The sequence below is a fragment of the Lontra canadensis genome, unplaced genomic scaffold (genome assembly GCF_010015895.1).
Source record: "Lontra canadensis isolate GAN:19392208 unplaced genomic scaffold, GSC_riverotter_1.0 scaffold7, whole genome shotgun sequence".
Classification (NCBI taxonomy): Eukaryota; Metazoa; Chordata; class Mammalia; order Carnivora; family Mustelidae; genus Lontra; species Lontra canadensis.
Genome location: NW_022631001.1, coordinates 15,359,114 through 15,383,083, shown reverse-complemented (window position 1 = coordinate 15,383,083; position 23,970 = coordinate 15,359,114). Strand labels below are relative to the sequence as shown.

The 23,970-nt window shown below is 37.7% G+C and overlaps 1 protein-coding gene across 20 annotated transcripts in view; it reads right to left on the bottom strand.

Annotated features, from left to right (window-relative positions):
- DLG2 (discs large MAGUK scaffold protein 2) overlaps positions 1-23,970 on the bottom strand; it is a 1,980,468-nt gene that overhangs the window by 738,773 nt on the left and 1,217,725 nt on the right. For 2 of the 20 annotated variants that reach the window (XM_032852933.1, XM_032852944.1), the window contains exon 1: positions 22,028-22,418. The exons of 15 other annotated variants lie outside the window; for them this stretch is intronic. In XM_032852933.1, coding sequence (XP_032708824.1) covers positions 22,028-22,336 — 309 coding nt within the window. In that variant the 5' untranslated portion in view covers positions 22,337-22,418. Of the gene's footprint in view, positions 1-22,027; positions 22,422-23,970 lie in introns of those variants that run through there. 3 more of the 20 variants (XM_032852939.1, XM_032852930.1, XM_032852935.1) reach the window with 3 other exon arrangements.

Here is a 23,970-nt window from a genome sequence, read left to right as displayed (position 1 = left end):
CCTAAATGCAAATTTTACAATTATGAGCAGGTTGCATCAACTATTTCTAACTCTTGCTTATGTGTTTTAAGTATTTTAGGGGACTGTGTGGTGATAAAAGGAAGAAAGTCTCTTTCCAGGTGCCTTTTGCTAGAGGGAGTAGTAACCAGATCCCTAAGACAGCAATGTATGTTATAATGGTCCATTAGTCAGGACCAGCAGGATTACTCTCAGGAACTAAGCCGACTCATTCTGATAATATTCAGTGCAGCTTCTAACCTATTGCAAAACAGTCCTCACTAAAGGCTGAGTATCTGCAGCTCTGAAATAAGCAAATACAATTAGATGTCAACTCAGATCACGGCCTTCACTGAGCAAATGGGCAATCTTCCTAATAGTTTCTACTCTTCCTTCCTGACAGAATTACTTCTTCATTTTTGCCTCTCAGGGAAAGGAGGGATAGAAGATTGATCAATTTTTTTTTCCCAGAATGTATTTTCCTAGAAGGATCTTTTAGATTTTGTTGACATCCTCTGCTTTCTGTCTTTTTCTTGCTGAGAAGTAAATACTTGGGCATAAAAAAGGAGTGAGAAGCATGGAGCCCTTGCTCTGCTCCTTACAAGGTGTGTGTGGCTGAAACTCAGCTTGGTGACATTTCTGAACCTTTATCTTCTGTTGTAAAACAGAGGCAATAATCCCCGTCATGATAGGGATCTTGGGGGCTCAAATAAAAAATATAGAAAAGATTTGGAAATACTAAGGGGTCATTATTTTTCTGTGTAAGGGAAAGAAAAAGGTATTTAGCCTTTATTGGACATCGACCAAATACCAGGTACAGCACTAAGCCCCTTATGTACTAGGTCTTTTAATAAAGGACCCCATGAGATGGTCATGTTGTCTACAGACCAGACAAGCAAAGGAAATGATAGAGAGACTGAGTAATGTATCTAAGCTCTCCAAGCTTGATAATTGTAGAGACAAAATGAAAATCAATTCTGTTGCTCTCCAAAGACAATGCTTAGCTTCCAGAAAGTGGGAAATTATGCTTTTGGTACATAGTGGTAAAAATGCAAGGTTTGAGAGTGAATCAGCAAAGGCTTGAATGCTAACACTGCCACTCTCTCAGTGTTGTCAAGGGTAAGTTGCTTAAATCCTCTCTAAAGTTTTGTTGTCTCATCTAAAAATGGGAAAGACTGAGTGACTTTACCCAAATAGTTGTGAAGATTTCTACAAAGAATGCATACATAGCACTTAGCAGGATACTTGGCACATAGTTAGCATTCAGTGTATATGTTATTACTGTTTCATCATTTAAAAAAGTTTATGAACAACCAGCTTAGTGGATGTGTCAGGAAAATATCAAAATTCCTTATAATTTATTCTGAGTTTCTTGAAGATGAGGTAGATTTTATCATATACAACTAAACATTGACTAAAATCATAGGAAGTCAGCTGGGTTAGTTAAAATAGATGGAATTAAAGAAATAAACCCAATCAGACATAAGGTGAAGGTGAAAATTATGGTCAAGATAATACAGAATGAGTAAAGTCAGGGAAAAAAGAATGAATATGGCCAAATTAGACTAAATGGGCAATGCATGAATCTTTTAATATCTTGACTGACAGTTAACGTGTAGTCTGACTTCTTGGCTATCCATTCCTGTGTAGTATAATTTACATTATACATACTAAATAATATGGGACATATGGTCCTTTCATTGAAAACATTAAAAAGTCAGTGTTAAAATGCTAACCTCTGGACTTATACTCCCTATTTACCTATTTAAAAACTTATTAAACAAGGCTAAAACACATTTAAGTGTGAGGTTTCTCCTCATACAATGACCTTTATCTTTGATTTATAATCTAAAAATAATCTAGAGATGACCCAAAGATCTGGGAGATACAAGGGTCCATCTAAGAACAACAGGTGAACTTGGGCTTAAATATCAATTCCACAGATATTTAAGCAAACGTCTATGAACCCTTCTCTTAATCTGTAAAATGGGAATAATATCTTTAATCTTTCATGGTCATTGTGCAGGTTAGAAGAGGATATGGCTACATGTATAACCTAGTTCCTAGTACCTAAAAGGCAGTCATTGAAGTAAGTTATCTTCACTTAGTTTCCCTTTTCTTTCTTCTTTTTATTTTCCTTGCTTTGCTTTTCTTCTTTCCTCTTTCTTTCTTTCTTTCTTTCTTTCTTTCTTTCTTTCTTTCCTTATTTATTTATTTATTTTCTTAGAGAAGGCGGGGAAGATCAGGGGGAGAGAGAGAATCTTAAGTAGCCCCCATGCCCAGTGCAGGGCCAGACGTAGGGCTCAGTCTCACAACCTTGAAATTGTGACCTGAGCTGAAATCAAGAGTGGGATGTTCAACAGACTGAGCCACCCAGGAATCTCAGTTTCCCTTTCCTAAAGTATTTTAGAAAACATCGAATCTATTAAGTGCCCACAAGTTTCTAAACTCATTTTTAGGTATTGTGAAGCACATTAACTGCTCTTGCCCTCGAGGATATCACAGACCTGCTAATCATTTCATGAAACTGACCTCATACACTATGATAGAAGGAATATGGAGTGTAATGGAAAACAGCAGCAAATTAGCTGGGGGGTCAAGGGGAGGGTGAGGAGTAAGTAGACCAAGGAAAAGTATGGACGAAAAGAAATGCCACTGAGGCTGCATGTGCAGGGTGGCCAGAATTCTGCAGAAGAACAAGGAAGGAAAGGATTTCCCAGGCTCAGAATAAAAACACATGAGGCAGTATTCTTCACTCCTATGGTTTAGAGTAGAGATGACTTCTCCAGTGAAATGATGTGCATCTTTTACCCCATCCTCAGAAGAAGAAAGTTTTATGCTGGGTAAGTTTGAAGAAAGAAACTGAGCGTGCTCTTCTCACTCTTTCCTCTTGGGAGCCTACCAGCCAGTCTGAGCTTTGCAGTCTCTTTTCACTGTAAGATAAGCTTAGCAAGCCAGGCTCTGCCTCTGCAGAAGCTGGCAGTTTGGGGTGGGGAGTAAATCTAGTTCAAGATCTCGGCAAGCCCATTTGACTGCCTACCATAGCCATTTCCTCCAATGTAGCTTTTATTAGTAATAAATCTGATTTTTTTTTAAATCTCTATCAGAATCTGATACCTCTATCCAATCTGGTTTTAGTTTTAAGATAAAAAAAAAAGGTCGTTATTTATTGAGGTCCTTAGACTTGATAGAGAGTGAGAATTTAGAAATAAGTAAGTGCATAGTGTACACAAAATGCGACCCATTTTTTTCTCCAGGATGATAATACACTTGGGGCAGGGAAAGGAGGAGAAACTGGTTTTAAGGTTCTAGGCTGGTCAGTGAGTTTGGGGTGGGGTAGGACTTTTCTGTTATCCTAAGGGATTTGGACTATACCCCATAAGCTGTGTTTAGCCATTAAAGGGCTTGAAGCAGGAAAGGTATGAACAGGCATTCTGTGGGAGGAAGGGGTCCTGGAATATTCTGGCAGCTTGAGGTGGATGGATTTTGTGGTGCATTGGAGGCAGAAAGCCAATTTAAACACTGTTCCAATAGTCCAGGTAAGATCTTTGTGGGAAGATTTAGTCATCAATCCAATATCGAGCTCTAAATTCTCCTAGAATCTAAGAAATGTAAGGTAGAAGGCCAATATACCTTACTTTGAAATTATAGTTTTAAAATATCATAAAGGCCAAAGGGTAAAAAAGTTGCATATACAGACTGTCCCTAACTCAGACGGTTTGACTTATGGTTTTTTTGACTTTACAAAAGAGTGAAAGTGATACACTTTCAGTAAACACTGTACTTTGAATTTTGATCTTTTCCTGGGCTACCAATATGTAGGATGAGCCCCTCTTGTGCTGCTGGACAGCACGGCAAACTGAGGCTCCCCATCAGCCCTGGGATCATGAGGGTAGACAAGCAAGACACTTACAACCATTCTGCAGTCACATAATCATTCCGTTTTTCACTTTCAGTACAGTACTCAACAAATTACATGACATATTTAACACTTTATTATAAAGTAGCCTTTGTGTTCAATGGTTTTGCCATCTAACTAACCTAAGTGTTCTGAGCATGTTGAAGGTAGGGGAGGCTATGCTATGATGCTCCGAAGGTTAGAGGTATTAAATGCCTTTTCCAATTATGATATTTTCAACTTACAATGGGTTTATCAGGACTTAGCCCCATTGTCAGTTGAGGAATATCTGTAATGAGTGTTCTAATAAGAGGAACTAAGCTCAGCTGTTGCTGAAATGAAGAGATGATTATGTGGACAATCTAGAACTCATCAGAAATAATCACACCTAATTTAAAAACCATTGTCTGAAAGACAAGCCAAATTTTTCCCATCATGCAATAGCTACATGTTCCGGGGATGGGGTGGCGGGGTAAGGGGGAACGAGCATACAAGCCTCTTGCATCATCATTACCACCACCAGGAAAAGAATACACATATAACAGTACCCATATAACAGGTTAGGTCATAAAGGGTACAGGAAAGATAATTTTGATATCATTCATCTCATGATGTAAGCTGTAACCCAATAGGAGGGAAGTTCTAATAGAGAACAGGACTGGAAATCACAGCTACCTACCTAACCGTCCATATTCCGGTCTGTGTTTATCTTGCTAAACAAGCACTTTGCTTTGAATTAACTAAATAGTATGGGTTTATGTCTTAAAGCTATCATGCATACATTAAAAAGGGCAAATTGAGCTAGCTCTTTGAAGAACATCCTTTGTTCCCTATTGCAGAAATGAGAAATAAAACTTAGGGAAGCAATGCTGTATTTCTTTATTCAGCAAGTATTTATTAAGAACTTATTGGATGTTCTCCATTGTGTTAATTAAGTGACAGCTCTGTCTCTTGGGTGGAAAACTGCAGCAGCCACAATGGACTCTGAGCTTGGGAGAGGGCATTACCCTTAAACCATCAATTGTCCTTTCAAAATTCAAAGGAAGTTAGAAAGTTTTCCCATTCTAGTTTTTGACACATTTATCCATATTACAAAATGATGAAGTCTTAAGAAAATAAATAAATAAATAAATATTTAAATAGAATTCCCAAAAGAGCTGTAAGTAAATTATTTATAAAACTGTATTTTTCCTACGTCATTCCCAAACCTATTACATTTGCAGAAGTCGCAACCATAATCAGTTATTTTTTGAGCCCTATTGTGACCTAAATAAGTTTAGTTTTCTGATCACTTAATACTTATCAACTTCTCATAAATCAAGTCAACATCAACAATTCAGGCTAACATATGAATTAGTACAGCACAATGAAAGGAGTGACCTTTTGGGGTCAGACCTAAACCCCAAACATAAATCTGGTCCTCTGCTTCTAAAGTCCATTCTCTCATCTATAAAGCGGGGGGAGGATGACCCATAACCCCATCCTTTTTGAAGGGTAAGTTAAATTAAGATAGTATATAAGAAATGTTTCATAAGTGATAGCTATTATTATAATTTATTATAGTTACGCCATTCACATAAAGTACACAGGATCTTTGAATACCAGGGTTATAAAAGAAATGACAGCTCTAGGCTGCCACTTTTTTCTTTCTTATTCATGGCTAACTATGCTAATTTTCACTGCTCTTTTCTAAGTAGTTCTGATGTAGCCTCGCCATCTTTCTTAGCATCACTGTCCATTCAGCCATCATGAATCAATCAGGGTCAACACTGTGAGACATACGAATGATGTTTTTCATCTAGTCTAGCTTCCTCCAGCTGACATGCACTAAGATTCTGAGACTTGGCTTAGGTGATTCAGAATCCAGAGTTAGCTCAGGTAAATTTCCCGATTTCTAGTTTTGCATCTTTCTGCTGGAGCACACTCACTCACTCTCCTCTGAGTTGTGAAATTCAAGCATGAGTCCAAGCTGGGAGAGACAGATCACTGAACAGCCTGGCACTATGTGATTTCTGCTGAGGCACAGATTAAACCATGACCCTTGCAATATACAGTTACAGACTGATTTGCAACAAGGAACTGCTTAGGAAACTCTTCATGCACTCTGTCAAGGCTAATGCTAAAATGGGGTCAACAATACGGTGATTTTAGTGATGGGATAATGGATATTATACCAAACTGCTGACATGTTAGCCACAGCCATCACATGATAAGAGGACATTTTCAGATTCTACAAAATATGATTTATCAATTTCAACATCAATTTAGTCAATTGGTGTGGAATATATAAAGGAAGTATCTGTTCCCAGTGGCTGGTTTATTCATAAAAAATACAACTTACCCATTACTGCCTTAATATCAAATTGAAGTTTAAAGAAGAACAACTCTTAGAAAAATGCTTGTTTATTTTCCAAAAGTCCCCTTGGAATTTAATTAGCAAAAGAAGGATATCAACTTTTAAAATAAAAGATTCAGAAAGAACAATGGACATGTACCTGCAGTACTCTTTTTTTACTTGAAGCTTAATCTTAAGAAATTGAGACTAGATTCCATTTTAAATGGACTCAATTTCCTACACCATCTTTCCTTCATTTTGGGGGTAATTTCTAATGAATTTAATGAATGGTGTTCCAGGGATATATTCAAGATTTCATAGTTCAGTTGAAAAGAAATGGATGGAGAGAGAAAGAAGAGACCATATGCTTGAAAGATATGCTCTAAATAATAATAATAATAATAATAATAAAGATAATTTTCAGTAAAGTCAAGTGATTATTTCCTTCTTAGCATCCTACCCAAACTCTCTTTATCTAGTGACTTTCCTAGATAAAGATCATCAGTCATTCAATGTATTTAAACACGGTATTACAAATACCTTTCTCATGAAAGTTGTAGAGGGAAGGGTCAATGCCAGAGCTATAGAGGAAGGGGAGGGTCAGCATCACATATTTGAGAAGTCATGACCTACTGCCTTGTGCTCAGTATCTGGGGACTTTATCAAGATACCCTTCCAATATCCAGCTTAAAAGTGAAGTAAATTATAATTGCCCTTATAATACCAAAGCTCAGTCATTCAAGAATACCTAAAAGAAATGCAAGAACACTCAGGACAGCAGGATGGTTGAAAATATTATTCTCCCTAAGGAAAAAACTGTATCAATCCAAAGTTTGGAAAAGATATTATGGGTCAAGAAGGGAAGCAAAGAAAAAGGGAACTCACAGAGACAAGAAATGTCTACCAATCAGGGCCACACTAGGTGGGAAGGAGTGTAACCATTTGAGTTCAAATAATTAACGAATTCCGAAGATGCTTTGACTCCAAGGAGAGAAATCCAATAACTGGAAATTATCTTTCACTTCTTCCATTTTTCTTATCTGTCATTTTGTCATATTTTACCACAAAGATACCCACACTATTTAATCCATCTTATTGCTCTACATCCAGACTATAAACTCAATCCATACAGTGGATCACCATCATCACCATTGCTGCTACCGAAGTTCAGACAGCAGTATCCCTCCCTTGGAAACACACACTGCTACACGATATTCTAAATAGGTTCCCTCCAGCCATTATCGCCTCCCCACAGCTCATCCTTACTATGTTCATTAAGATTGTGTCATGTCCAATGGCTTCTTATTGAATTTTGAATAAAATTAAGACTCCCTCCTATAGTCTTCAAAGTCTACATGACTTGGACTTACCTATCTCTCCACTCTCCATTCCTCTCTTTTCTATATTAACCTTCCTCTGTTGCAGAACATATCAAACTTGTTGCTACCCTAGACTCCTCGAACATGCTATTCTTAAATTTGTAACATCATCTGAAGTTTGTTATAAAGACTGTCTCCTTTTCATCTTTCATCCTTCAAATATCAACTCAGGGGTCTCCTCTTCATTAAAGCCTTCCCTTACCTAGTGTCTTATCCAAAAAAGCATCTCTTTCATCAACCTATCCTCCATACCAGACTGCCCTAGTTTATTTTTTAGTCATATGTCGCTCTCTGAAGTAATCTTATGTATTTGTTTACTTGTTAATTTTATGTATTTCTCAACTAAATCTTGCCTATTGTATTTATTGCTATAATTTCAAATTTCTAGAACAGAATTTGACATATACTAGGTAATGAATAAGTCTTTGTGAATGAATAAAAATTAATTTTATGTACATGGGTATTTCAGTTCTTCTGATAATTGTCTTTTTTACTAAAATAAATTACTTTTACATAATTTGATATTATATACATTTAAGTCAGTCTGAGTCAGTTTCATGGTCCCAATTTCCTCTGGATACTTGTCAGATACTAGATACCTATCTGGGCTTTCAAAAAGAAAATAATGTGGGATCCAGGGACCTAAAGAAGCACCTCATTAGCTTGCCTTACCTAACACATTATTCACTCCCTACCAATTTTTAAGGATACTATTCTCTCATTCACTTATAAAATATGTCAGGCCCTATTCCTGCACTAAAGATGCCAAAATAAATAGGACACAGTTTGTGTTCTCTCAACGCTTCTAATATGGTAGATGAAGCAGACATGTAAGCAATCACAGTAGGTGATGTAAGATATTCTGAGAGAGCACAGAAAAGGAAGTTTTAAAGAAGATAATGTGGGGCGCCTGGGTGGCTCAGTGGCTTCAGCCTCTGCCTTCAGCTCAGGTCATGATCCCAGGGTCCTGGGATCGAGCCCCACATCGGGCTTTCTGCTCAGCAGGGAGCCTGCTTCCCCCTCTCTCTCTCTCTCTCTGCCTGCCTCTCTGCCTACTTGTGATCTCTGTCTGTCAAATAAATAAATAAAATCTTTAAAAAAATAAGAAAAAAATAAAGAAGATAATGTTTGAGATGATCCTTGAATAATGGATGTGATGCTATCAAACACAGGAGCAGTGAGAGTCATAATAAAGGTGGGGGGCATGGGAAAAGATTTGTCAGGAGACTGCACTGTGGCTTCAGGGAACCAGGGCACAAGAGTTTGGCTGTTACCAGATAAAAGAGGAGTGGCTGGAGATGGGGTTATAGAGCAGGTTGAGCCCAAAATGTAGACCCTCTTGAATGCTCTGCTAGGAAAGTGAAGTTTTATTTTGTAAACTAGTGTTTGGAAGCTTGTGACTCATGAAATGCTGGTAAATATTTCATCACACACATTTAGGAAGCATTGCACCTAATTTACCTGCCTTGGAAAGATGTAAAACCCCAAGGGCTTTGAACAATCTTATATTAAAAAATAAACAACTATTTAACATCCAACACTGACCATCCATTAATATTTCCAGACACACCTGCCTTCTCTAGAAGTCAGAGTACTCTTAAAGTGAAGCACTACTTTAAATGATCTGGATTTGCTAAGTCATTTAAATTGGTGAGTGATATGAATAGAACAGAATGTTAAGATAAATCTGGCAACAAAAACATCTGGAATGGATGGAAGGCGTCTGGGAGACCAGTGGCTACTGCAAATAGCTTATGTTAATGGTAATGTACATCTATACTCAAGAGTCAAGAATGAGGATATAAAAAGGGAAGATGGTTGAGACACTCTGAGATACAATTCTGTATTAGCTTTCATCAGTTAATGAGTGAGGGCCCTGGGAGGGGAAAGGGGATCATGATGGTGTTGATGACTCCCTGGTTTTCTGGCATGATAATGGACTGAATTGCAGAACAGGGTTGAGAGCGGCACCTGGCATAAGAAACAAACAAACAAAAAAAAACAGGCTGAAAACTCTGCGTGAACTGCCCCCAAAATGAAAGGGATCATAATGTCAATCATTATCCATCCTTTTTTGCCTTAATTATTAGGAAAGTAATAATTTTAAGTCTACAAGGAACTACCAATTATACTGGGCTCTTTAATAAACTCAGAAGAGTTTCTGTCCTTAATTTACTTACAGTCCTCAACCTATTTAGCCGTCACCTTTCTATTAGGTCCTTTCTGAATGATGTTCTCTCCTGTGCTAAAAACGACAGTCACCCTCACATCATGGATAGATCGGCTTCACATTTTGTTTAGGACAGCCAGGGAGTGTCCAGCTGTGATAAGAGGAGTCTATAGAATTATCGCATATATAAATTTAATTCTAAATATTGGCATCAGCACTGTAGTAGTGTGTTTTTATAGGATAACATTTCATAGAATCATTTTAAGATATGGTTCTGACTTTTAGGGGCAGCCTGCCTGCATTTTAAGATATGTAGACCCCAAATCATCCTTGAATATGTCTATATACAAATTGTAAGATAGGCAGGATATTTCCAGAATATTTCTTTTCCTCGTCTCATCCATTAGATCACTTTTCCTCTTCAGGTTCCCTGAGTGTCAATTTAGTGCCCACATTGCCTTCCTCAGCAAACCCTCTACCGACACAGTCAGATAGCCTGTCTAAGTCTGCCTGTTGTACTAATTATCTTTTCATCTGTCACTCAGTTCAATCTTGCTCACCTACGTCAGTGTGAGAAGAAGAGCGTTCAGCTCTTTTCCTTCCAGAGAACAGACTTAAGGAAAGGAGTTATAGTGACAGGAGAGACAGGGGTATCACTCACAAAGGTGGTTAAAGAACTACTCTGCTATATTTAGGATAGTCAGAAATTTCTCTCACCAGGACTTTTAAGCAGAAACTACTCACCTATTTGTATACCCTTCCTCCTTCTTCCCCTTCCTACCTTCCTTCCTTCCTTCCTTCCTTCCTTCCTTCCTTCTTTCCTTCCACCCATCTATCCACCCAACCATCCATCCATCCATTCACCCATCCATCCACCCAATCAACAAATGAAACATGTATTAAATAGCCAACTGGATATTATCATTATGCTAGATATTCTAGACAATTCCTTAACAGTATCACAATTGGCTACAATCACATAAAAAGTAACTCCTCTTCATTAACAAATAAAAACAAATTACAATAGCAATGGCATGCAATTTTTTAGCTTACCAAATTCATGAACTCTTTTTTACAATGATAAAACCATCAAGAGTACAGGAAGAAAGGCTTATTCATACACTCCTGAAATGGAAGGACTGTATATTTGTAAAGTCTTCTTAGAAGCACTTTGGCAATTAACTCTAAGCTCTGTGGAGTAGGAATCTGTCTCTTTTGTTTTCCTTTGTATCCCCATTGATTAACACAGTGTTTTGGCATATGGGAACTATTCAATCATTAATTACTGAATAAAAATCGACTGAATGACTAGATAAATACTATGAGCTTTTAAAAAAGTTGCATAATTGACTCAGTGATTTCTTTCCTGAAAATATATCTCTATGAGAAATGTGAAATCAAAAGCTCAGGTACAGGGGTGCTTGGGTGGCTTGGGTGGCTCAGTGGGTTAAGCGTCTGCCTCCAGCTCAGATCACGATCCCAGGGTCCTAGGATCGAGCCCTGCTGAGCAGGGAGTCTGCTTCTCCCTCTCTCACCCCCCCCGCAGATATATTTATTAATCATTCTAAAGTGTAATAAACTCCTAAGAATTGTTTACATAGTCTTAAAGTTAACATTTTTAAACAAATATAACAATCACTGTTGACCACTAGCTAAAGAGGACAACCTATCAGAATAAAGTACAAAGATCTTCAATTATGGATTTTTAATGTGGCGGTGCCAACTACAGTACTCTGAGCACTTATATTTAACAATGAAAATGATGGATAAAGAAGGTCATGCAGTCTACAATAGATTGTACAGAAACGAATTATAAAATAATATTTCATGACATTATTTCAGCCTTCTAGAGAACAAGTGTCTCCTAAATTGGACAACGAAACTGTGCAGAATCAATTTTTTCTCTGGTTGTCCTCTCAAAGTACAGTACTGTACCTTTCATCATTGAACACCATGACCCACTTGAATGCAGAACCTAATTTCTGAACACTGATTCCAATATTTCAATAGCACCACAATAGAGTAAGAATCTGAGTCAAACTAAAAACAAACCAATAAATGATTGTTAACTTTTTATTACATTCTATTATTAAAGAGAGCTACTACAAGGGTAAAATGTCACTCTTGACCTTAAGGCACATACATAATTAGTAATAATAATAATTAAAAAGCAGGTGCCTGGGAGGCTCAGTGGGTTAAGCCTCTGCCTTCGGCTCAGGTCATGAGCTCAGGGTCCTAGGATCAAACCCCACATCAGGCTCTCTGCTCAGCAGGGAGCCTGCTTCTCCCCACCCTCTCTCTCTCTGCCTGCCTCTCTGCCTACTTGCGATCTCTCTCTCTGCTAAATAAAGAAATAAAAAAATCTTTAAAAAATAATAATAATTAAAAAGAAATTTAAAACTACTTAAGTACTTTATATACAAGGCCCTGTGCTAATCTTCATTCAGAAACCAAGAACACTTTATTGAACTATTGGGTTCTGGAGAAACAAAGGTGAATAGGTTGTGCTCTAATGGAATTCAGCTTAGTGGAACATAAGGTTAAGTACTCATAACTGGGATACGATGTATAGGTAAATCATATACAGTACCCAGCTAGACATAAAGGTATAGATGATGAGGTCTCTCCTCTCCACAGCCTAGGATCCAGATGAGAAGTCTGGGTCCAAATGTATGACTTAATAATGATACTATAAGAATTATCACAAAGATAATTGGACAACTAGCATCGTGATTTGGACTCTAAGTTGAGCATACAAGAAATCTCTCACGCTCTCATCAGCAGAACGAGAAGGAAACGAACCACAATGCAAAGTAATATGCTAATGATGCAAGACACCATGTTAAGTATAGGTTTTGCGAGCTAACGATGAGCTGGATAGCATTAATGACGAGGATGTACTTGAACCAGGTCTTTAAAAACCGGAGAGACTGTGAGGCAGAATGGTACACTGCACCAGAAGGAAATGAAAACTGATAGTCTAATGCAGAGGTTGGCAAACTTTTTCTGCAAAGAGCCAGATTCTCAATTCTATTTGACTCAACCTTTCCACTTTACAATGATTGTTTTGTAAGATCCTCTTCTCTCCATCTGAAATGAAATTCATAGATAATACAATGGCCTATACATACTTCTATACTAAAGTGAAAAGAAAAATACAAAAATGTGTTTTATATTAGAAAAATGTTTTTAATTTGTCAGTCTGTGAGCCCAACTGTACTGAACAGTGCAATGGAGTAATCAAATGTTTACCTATTCTTATAGTTAATAAATATGGATTTCAATGGACTAAAGAGACCAGATACCATTTCTTACAAGAAGCATAGGAAAAGGAAAGAAGAAACACATATATGAAGGATCCTAGATTACTAATTAGTGTTGGAAGAAATAATAACAGATAACTTGCAGATAATAAGAGATCAAAGGAAATAACTTCAATTCAACATGGATAATCTAAGAAGAGTGTCAATAGTTAAAGTGGAGATAGCTAAAAAATTTTTTGGGGGGTACCTGGCTGGTTCAGTCATTAAGCATCTGCCTTCGGCTCAGGTCATGATCCCGGGGTCCTGGGATCTAGCTCTGCATCGTGCTCCCTGATCAGAGGGAAGCCTGCTTCTCCCTCTCCCACTCCCCCTGCTTGTGCTCCTCTCTCGCTGTGTCTCTCTATCAAATAAATAAATAAAATCTTTAAAAAAAAAGTCATATTTTTAGAAATAAACTGACATTTATAACTTTGGTGTCAAAATAATTCCTGTTTTCTATAGGACAGGCCAGTGAGGGAATTTATCATCTCTCTATCCCTATCTCTTTATCCCTGTTTGGAATTCTCCCCAGTGTAAAGGTATACACTTGATTTCTAGTACTTCCACAGACCTGGAACTCTATCCTTTGATTATAAAAATGGAGAATGGGGACTGGATTTAACAACAACAACAACAACAGCAGCAGCAGCAACAGCAACATAACAACTCAGAATGTAAGAGCTTGTAGGGAAGTTGAGTGCAGATGACCTTTGGGATAATATCAGAGTAGTACTGAAAACAACAGAGAACTAAACAATAAGTAATTTCGGTTACTTTCACAAAACATATTTCTCACTATATGATAAAATGTTTTAAAAATTAATATATGGTATGTCAATGAAATGAAATGTTTTTAAAACAATCCTATTAATGAAATTTAGTGAGAGCTTTGTATTTTACATTTTTTTTAATTAACACATAATGTATTATTTGTTTCAGGGGTACAGGTCTGTGATTCATCAGTCTTACACAATTCACAGCGCTCACCATAGCACATACCCTCCCCAATGTCCATCACCCAGCCACTCCATCCCTCCTACCCCTCTCCCCTCCAGCAACCCTCAGTTTGTTTCCTGAGATTAAGAATCTCTTAGGGTTGTGTCCTCTTTTGTTTCATCTTGTTTCATTTTTCCCTCCCTTCCCCTATGATCCTCTGTCTTGTTTCTCAAATTCCTCATATCAGTGAGATCATATGATAACTGTCTTTCTCCGATTGACTTATTTTGCAATCAAAGTCAGTATTTTATGTATTTCTAACAACTTAAAATCTTTGGTTCTACATCTATTTAAAAAAAGCCTCAAATCTCTTCTATCCCATAATGCAAGTGATATTTACAAATGGAGATTCATGCGGGGGAGATGTATTGGTGACAGCAACCAGTGCAGGAGCTTTAGCTTTAGGATGGGGTCTTCCAAAATGGGAATCAATTCCTGTCAAATTCCTAAGAGAACAAAATACAATGATTCCTTGACTTACTTACAAGTTATATTCCCAGAAGATTTAACGATTAGTAAATCCTTGCAGAAAATGCTTCATATCTGTTTGTAAAACTGAATTTGACTTCAGGCTTAAAAAATCATAAACTTGAAAAAATCTTCATGAATTTCCAGTACCATGTTAAAAATTGTGTAGTACAAAGGGGGATTCTTTGCTGTGCAGAACTTCTTAGCAAATGACAGTGCATCCAGCATCCCTGGCTCCTTTCTGCTAGATGCTAGCATCACCTCCCAATCATTAGTAATACATAAAATATCTCCATACAATTCTAAAATTATTTCTAGAGGCTCTTCTCTCTATCTCTTTGGGATTGCTGCTCTAAATTATGAGACAATAGAGGTAAGAAGTAAGATAACTTTTTATATAATCCCCACCACTGCAATGCCAACAAATTACATGCTTCACAACTTTCTGCCAATAATGAGCTTCATAAAGAGGAGCACAGAGCTTCAAGAGGGAAGGCAGCTTGACAGTAAAAAGGTAACTCAGTTCTGCATTCAAAGACAAGGACCAATTCTGCCGCAAACCGAAGGACCCTGTTCTCCTTTGGAAAATGTACTAGATGACCTCTAAATTCCCATCTACCTCTGACATAATTATAACACATATAGATGCCTTTGGGAAATTAAAAGGGAACAAAGTGGACTAAAGAATGGAGGAGGATAAAATCGGGTGGTGCTACATTTGTAACACATCAAACAATATCATAAAAAGGAAGAGGATGGACCATGGAGATGGTGGTATTAAAGTTAGATATTTGATTCTTGGTATCATAAAGACACAAGTAACTGACATGTGAGATTTACAACATTCAGCACTGTGTGGTAATTCTTTTGGACGTAAGACATATAATGCCCACCTGTGCTTTTGTTATGTATGTATATTAAGTTTAAAATATATGCTTCTCAATTCCTCACTATAAACTTTTGTAAGATTGAATCTAATTTGCAAATAACCACAAGTTATAAGGTATTTCTTCATCGTTTTCCTTTTAAAGATTTTATTTCTTTATTAGAGTGAGACTGAGTGAGAAGGAGGAAGAGGGAGAGAGAATCTGAAGGAGACTGCTTTGAGCATAGAACCTGATGTGGGGCTTGATCCCATGATCTGAGATCATGCCTGAGCTAAAACCAAGAGTTGGACACTTAACCAACTGAGCCACCCAGGTGCCCTGTTTCAAGGTATTTCAAAGAGCAAGTATCAGTGCTGTGAGAATTAACTTCAACTCCTTCAGAGCAGCACAATTCTTAAACTTAATCAGAGAGGGGAGGGGGTTTCAGTGGCCCAAGCAACTCAGGGTTCCTAACACCAGAAAATGAAGCAGAATGGGAAAATCTAGGATTCTGCTAGGGGATGCCAGTTCTCCCAACCATGTAAAATACTCCAATTCCTTAAGGAGATTTCCTGTTAAATCAGAAAGTTAAAAAGGTCTCTGGGGATGTTCTACTTCCCACTGTTCCTCAAAGAGATCTTTTCTGTAAGATTCTGTGGAAAGGGTCATATAGACACCTACCTTTGAAACAAATTCTACCCTTATTAGATGTGCCATCAGGAGAAAGTCAGCATTAATTTTCATACTTATAAAATGGGGATTTTCTTTTCTTTTATTTTTTTAAAGATTTTACTTATTTGTCATAGAGAGAGAAAGAGAAAGAGACAGAGAGCATGCACACAAGCACGGGGAGAGACCCAGGCAAAAGAAGCAGACTCCCCGCTGAACACAGAGCCTGATACAGTACTAGATTCCAGGATTCTGAGATCATGACCTGAGCCGAAGGCAGACGCTTAATGACTGAGCCACCTAGACATCCCTATAAAATGGGGGTTTTAATATGTCTTTTAATGTTGTCAGGAGAATTCAAAAAATGACCAGCAAAGAGCTCTAGCGTAATGCTGCACACATTGTGGGTATCCTGAGTATTCAATAAATGCTATCACCTTTACTCATTCCTTTCCCACCCTCAGTATTTTGTCCTACTTGTCCAGCCCTAGAGAAAATGCTCTGCTCATGTCAGCATCCAGAAGGGGCGGGGGGGTGGGTAACTAAAGTGTTGACCAAGCAGCTTCAAGTCTGCCCAAGGAACTGCCTAGAACTTTAATTCCTTTGGTATTATCTCTTATAGGATTCTGTTTCTTTGCCTGGGGGCAGCTGGTGTTTTCCAGAAACTAAAAAGTCGTCTTCTTCTTTGGTAAGGGGCTCTCTTTCTACAAGGAATCTGTAGAAGCAGTTGCAGAGTTAAAACAAGCTGCCAGATCTTTCTGGCTGGGCATAAGCTGAGCCTGAGATTTGAGCCCAAGGCAATCCTACTTCTTGGACAAAAAAAAAGGTTCTCTGCATTCAAGTTGCTGCAAACTACTGTGTTTGGAGGAGCTGCAAAGGGACCCTTAGGGAAGATTTACAGAGTTTGGCTAAATGTTTCAAACACCGTTGTTCTAGCAGGATGTTGCTGAGAAAATCTAATACCACCTACCTTCTAATATAAGACAATGGGAATGCCACTTCATCAACACAGTTCTATTATGTATATTTTCTCTCTCTCTCTCTCTCTCTCTCTCTCTGTGTGTGTGTGTGTGTGTGTGTGTGTGTGTGTGTGTGTAGGCATTATCGTAAATCTCTGAGAAACCTGAAGGGCAAAATGTCATCCCGTCATCCTGTGGTACTGTGCCTAATGTTTCTGGACAGTTGCCCAACCTAACCTTCATCATTATAAGTAAGACATCAAAAAATTCAGTGAACAAAGTAGAAATCCTAATAAAGGACCACAATACTGATTAATTAGTTAGATGGACAATAAGTTCTTCAGGTTAAAAAAGCATTTGGATATCATCAGTAATAATAAATACCACTTATCGAACAATTCCTATGTTCTAAGCACCACACTGGGCTCTTTTACGTAGAGTATTTTCAATTCTTATTACATTTTCCCGTAACATAATTTTATCAACCTAAGTTTTACAGAGAAGACAAATGAACCTTAAAGAAGTTAAGAAAGTAAGGTCACACAGAGCTAGTAAGTTCACATTTAGGATTGTCTTGCCTTAAAGCATAAATCTTGGGGCACCAGGGTGGCTCAGTGGGTTAAAACCTCTGCCTTCGGCTCAGGTCATGATCCTAAGGTCCTGGGATTGAGCCCCGCATGGGGCTCTCTGCTCAGCAGGGAGCCTGCTTCCTCCAATCTCTCTCTCTGCCTGACTCTCTGCCTACTTGTGATCTCTGTCTGTCAAATAAATAAATCTTAAAAAAAAATAAGCATAAATCATTTCCAAAGCACTTCTCATTAATGGATGGGTATCAGTTGACAGAGTCACAGAATATTAGTATTGAAAGAGATATGGGAATTCATTTAGGGAAGACCGTTTTTCTTAGAAACAGAGAAACTGAGGGCCAGAATGGTTCACTGAGCACAAAGCCTAACCCACAGAGAGTGAGAGCGGGCACCAGGATCCTGCAGTGATGGGATCCATGTGATCTGCCTAGCAGAGTCCCCGTAGAAGCCCATGAGACTCTGTGACCAAGCCTTGCCCAGGCCTCCAGCCCCAGCCCTTGATGAACCTACTCTCTAGTGCCCCATGTTCCAGGAAACAGAACTCTGAGTAGTTTCTACACAGCAACCCGCGTGATATATGTGTTTCAGCTTCTGTTATTTTTACCCAGAAAGCTTATCTCTCTTTGCTTACTTGATAAACACAGGCATGTTACTTTCAGGTTCAATTCAATGCAGCCCAAGGATCACTACCTCTGGCAGTCTTCCCTGATTCACTTATTTTTCTCTTCCTACCCAATCAGATATAATGAATTAAGGAATAGGTTAATGATAGCCAACTTTTACTGCAGGCTTCTTATTCATTCATTCTACAAATATTTATTGAACCCCCTACTACATGTAAGCACTGTGCTAAGTACCTTACATTTACTATGTTAATTCCTCACTACAATCCTGAGTTAGGGTCTAATTTTATGCTCATTTTATAAAACAAAATCTAGGCTTAAAGAGATGCAGTGTCTTTTCATTAAAATTAACAAACTGTACCCCTGGGGCTAATAATACATTATATGTTAATAAAAAATAAAAAATTAATTAAAAATAATAAAATAAAATTAAAATAAATAAATAAATATATATATTAAAAAATCTTGCTTTCTTACTTCTCTGTGGTTCCTCTGTATCCTGAATATATATCTACTGTAGACTTTGTAGAACTCTATGGGACTTGGTTCCCTTCCAATGTGTGACTTATGACAATATAATTCCATATATATTATGATATACTTAATAAATATTATATACCACTGGAGGCCATAAGCTCCACAATGGTAGGGAGAGTATTTCTTTTGCACTCAGGAAATGATAGTTGAATAAGCAAATGAAGAATGAATGAAGTACAAAGGCATTGAAATCTGGGCTTTGAATCTCTACTATTCTGTGCTTCCTTCCCAAATCAGTCCACACTGGGGAGAAATGCCACATAAGTGATGATGGACATCCTTTCCCCCACTCCCCCACACAGGCCAACACTATTATCCTATATGTGCCTTCTAGAACTCGCTTCTGGACCCTATAATTTTCCATCTTCTTACCTACTATTATGGTTGTATTAATTCTACAGATCCAAATGGAATGAAAACTTATTTGAGAAAGGACAGAAGCTATTTTTCAGTCATGCTGAGGAACAACATAATGACAGTGTCCTGTTAGCACACAGCACCCCAAATAACAGGAGTTTGGCAAAGAGCCTTGGGAGGAACTCAAGTCATTACCATGGCCCTCTATTATAGCAGCCGGAAATCACACTGCTGATGTCAATGTAATACAGCAAATATCTCTGAGGGCAGGATCCCAGCTCCCAGACACTTAACAGCCCTGAGGCACGTTCTGTACCACATGTGGGGCCCGAGGCTTCTCTATAGCCTGCACTCTGCTCCTGTGTACTTTATCAAGAATTCTCTTGTTTAGTATCATTAACCTCCATCCTTCATTTCACAGTATTTCACAGGATATCTCTAGTTAATTTAAGGGGTATGAATAGTACCACAAAATTCTCAAAACAGACTTGGCTGTTAATGACACATATGCATACACCTAGACACACAGATGGTCTTATTTTTGTGATGGTATCTATGGGTGTATAGGACTTACACATATCTGCATATTTTAAATATTAGATATAGTCTATAAATACATGTGTAAATGAATATACATATCTATACATGTATTCATAGATATATGAATATACATACATAAATCAACATTTTAGAACACTTATAAGAAGTAAAGAAATGTACTTTATATGGAGAGAATAAAACATCCTTTGGAAGAAAAAGTTAGTACTTTCTGGGTGAGAAAAGAGAACTTTAAACAGAACTTTAATTTTTATATGTATACATGTATATGCATGCTTACATGTATATGTATATATACTTATAAATACATGAAAATACATTAATATGTGCAAGTATTTAGGTATTATAGGGATATTTAAATACATATCTTAAAATCTATTCACAGCACTTTCACAGGACTGAGATGGTAAAAGACAGGAAGGGTCAGGTGTCACAACACTAAAGACCCAATACAAATACAGTATTGTAACCCCAATATTTGGGTATCCTTGTTCTTCCTAGCTAAGAATAAAGGACCTGTGAATAAGAGAGAAAATTTATAGAAATGTGTGTGAAAAAGAATGGGAGATGGTGTCTGCCTCAATTTATTGCCTTCTCATATGTCACTGGATCTTTAACTATCAGTACAGAGAGTCTATTTCAATCCTTTAAAGCATTAAATGTCTGTAAATTTAAGGCAAGTAGGAGGCTGACTTTGTTAAAAACCAAGGAAGGGAAAAGTTTCCCTTGACTGATGAAAAATGTACAAAAATTTGAAAGCATGGTTATTTTAATGTACAATTAGAGATTTTTGGTTTGAGAAATTATCATTTATGAAATGCACATCTTTTTACATGTTGGAAAAAAACTGTGACCATGAAACAAGTTTGCTTATTCTACTCTAAAACAAGTTGGCTTATTCTACTCTATGCAAAAACTAGAAGCTAGATGTGTGTTTGTCTTCTTTGCCTATGTGAGCCTTGAGAATCTAACATAATTGACACAGAGATATACTTTAAAGACATTTAAATGCATGCATTTGTAAAAGAATATGTAGAGACTTCAAAATTGTCAAGACTGTTTTTTCAGTTTGGAATTCATGTTAACTTTAAAAAATAACCAAGTTCCCAGATATCAGGCTCCATTTCAAACTGAACCAGTTTAATACTAAAATGACAATATATTCCTTATTTAAATCAAGATGCTGAGATGCATGATATTAATGGATCAAAAGTCACATATATGAACAGTATCATTAAGATCTAGTGACATATGATATTCTTGGAAGTACTTTTTAAAAAAACTAATATTAAAATTAGAATGTACTCTCCACCTCTCAGATCATAACATTTCACTCATGAGCAATAGCCACTTCTCATTTATGCTAAGATCACATTAAAATCAAGAAAGGATTTTTTTTTCTCCAAACAGTTTTTCTCTTCTTCAATGGATATTTAAGAACTATCATTCAATATTTATGATAGTGATTACAGGTGCACTTTATTTAAATTTTACAGCATTTACAGGAAGTTGTCTTCCCTTTTCTGGATGGGGCCAGGAAAAAATGAGCCAATTTCATTTCTGATAAAATGCCAGTAATTTGGGGCAAGAATAAGCTAGAAATTAAATTAAGGGAATCTGCACATCTGCTTCAGAAATACATTATAGAAGAAAGAAAGAGAGTTATAGTTTTTAATATAAATAACCTTATTGCTTCCCTATGAATAAATAAAATGTTTCATTATTTTATTCTGAGTGTAATCATCCTCTAGTTTGCTCTCAATTATTCCTTTTGTTTGTAAAATGAATTATTTAGTATAAACAAAATCTCTTCCCTATTACTGAAAAAGTATAGAGTATTATAAGAGTAAAATTAGAATAGCATACTTCAAATCACTGCTTTCCGTAGCTGAAGAAATAAATGCCCTTTTATGATTAAAGAGACGGAAGGTATCTAAGTTTATTTTTTTCTCCCTTAAAAAAAAAAAAAAAAAAAAAAAAACAAGGCTAGGCAGGACGCAAAAGTTAACAACAATTAGGAGTTAAAGTGCTGCCAAAATACAGCCAAAATAGTAAAATCATCTGAGGACTAGAGAAGTTGAACTTGGGGAAAAGTCACTGAAAGAAACTGGGCACAGCATCTTTGGACTTTCGCAGGCCACCCAGAGTTGTGAGCCCCCAAACACCTGTGAAAATGACAGGTTTTCCCAAGCCCACCATTTTCCAAACAGGCACACACCCAGTCAGCAAGGAGGACCCGGCAAAGTTTCCAAACCATGCCACCCTCACGCGACTTGCTCTCAGTTTCTTCCGATACTCAAGGGAAAGTCATAAGGAAAAGGCTCACCTGTGTTGGGCTGAACCAACCATGTGGGCAGGCGCAACGCTCCCCACAAGTCCCTTTGCCCTTGGAGCCCATCTTGTGGGGGCTTTTCCGAACACTGTCCCACAAAGTGACCAGCTTGGTCCTGTTTGAAGCTGGGCCCCCAGGTCCTGAAGCGGGCATGGTCTGAGAATTGTACCCAAGCCCCTGAGGGCTCCTCTGCCAGCCACAAGCGCAGTGGGCATCCCTGATCAGGGTGGGGGCGCTCCTGCCGGCATCCATCCCATCGGATCCCCGGCTGCAGCTGTGTTGCTTGGTGAGGTATGCATTCATACTGCACTGATGCCTACTCTTTCCTTTGGTCAGCTCTGCACAGGAATGTCTCCTCCCTCACACCCCTTTCTTCCAGGCAGTTGTAAAAGTCTTTTTTTTTTTTTTTTTTTTTTTTTTTTTTGGTCCTCCCGTGGATCCCTCAGTATCTTTGACAGCTGCTATAAGCAGCGCATGGTGGGAGCAGCGAGAGCAGCTCCGCACAGCATTATCTGCGGGCTGGTAGCTCTTTGTCAATAGATGACTCAACTCACAGAGCAACTTGACAGTATCCCTGCTCTAGGCAGAAGCAATCAATGCTCCACACAGCTGGGCTACAAGACTGTACACTGTGTTACAAACCCTTTTTGGATGGAGCCCCACGGTAAAGAATACTCTTTGCAATTTGGCATTCTGGCGTTTCCCTCTGCTAGATGAGCCCTGCACGAAATACAGACCTCAGGAGGGAAAGCTGCTTATCAGACTAGCAGGACCCTTCTAGGCTGAAATAATATAGGATTGGCGATTTAAAATGATGAGAAAGTTAACCTGTAAAGAGATTTCCAACATTTACAGGAATCACTTATGTAGAGAGATATTTGCCAAGACACGGAGCACATCACGAGGTGGCGAACTAAGAGCGTCAATATTAACGCTCAACAACATTAATTCATTTAGAAAAATCACTGAGGTCACAGCATTATATTACAGTCCTTTAAAATTAGGAGGTTTTATTTGTTTTAGATCATGATTACATATTATAATCTGAACATATCTTTTTTAATGCTATGAATGATTATTAATTCTTTCTGATTCAAAATGAAGCAATTTTCAAAGTTCAAAACTGATGGGTTGGCTTATTTTAACATAGTGTTTTTCCTTACCCCAAATTATTCTGAGGATTTCCTTTCAAATACTTTACCACAACAAATACATTCACCACAGAGAGAGTCTGCATTTTAAAGTGAAACACACATCCAACTCTACCCTCCAGTATTTTGGTTTCCACAGACAGAATTTTCAAATTCTTTCACTGGAAAATGAGTGAAATCTATCCAATTTAAAGCAATTGCCTTCCAGAGAGGACATGATTGTTTTAAAATTTTAGTATGATTGCAGAAGCCATACATAGTATTTTTAGTAAAGAGAAAGGCTAATTACCAGAGCATTTAGAATTTTTATTATGTTTGAAACTTTCCATATTTGTTGCCAAAATGTCTATCCTTATCATATCCCTGAGGGAAAAATTTGGTTTGATTGGGATACAAGCTACCATCTATGCAGCACCAAACAAAAATGAGAGAGTCCCAAGATAAAATGATTTTTATCCCCAGACCATCAGATCCACCTTCTCACTGCTGGGGCAGTGTAGACCTCATTTCTGGCTGAGTTGGCAAAGTTCTTATTTCAAAGGGTAGGACTACCACATATTCTACATTTCAACACTAGAACTCCCTGGACAAATCAACTGTTATGTATAAAAACCCTGAGAAGAAGGAGTAGGAGCTACTCTTCCTATGTATCTCCATAAAAGGGTGCTTTCCCAAATTCTGCACCAGGGGTTCCCATAAGTAACTTGCCTGGCAATGCAGGCATTCAAAACACCTTTGCTAAGTAATAATGACCTATATAGATAAGTTCAAAGGGCAGGCCTGGTT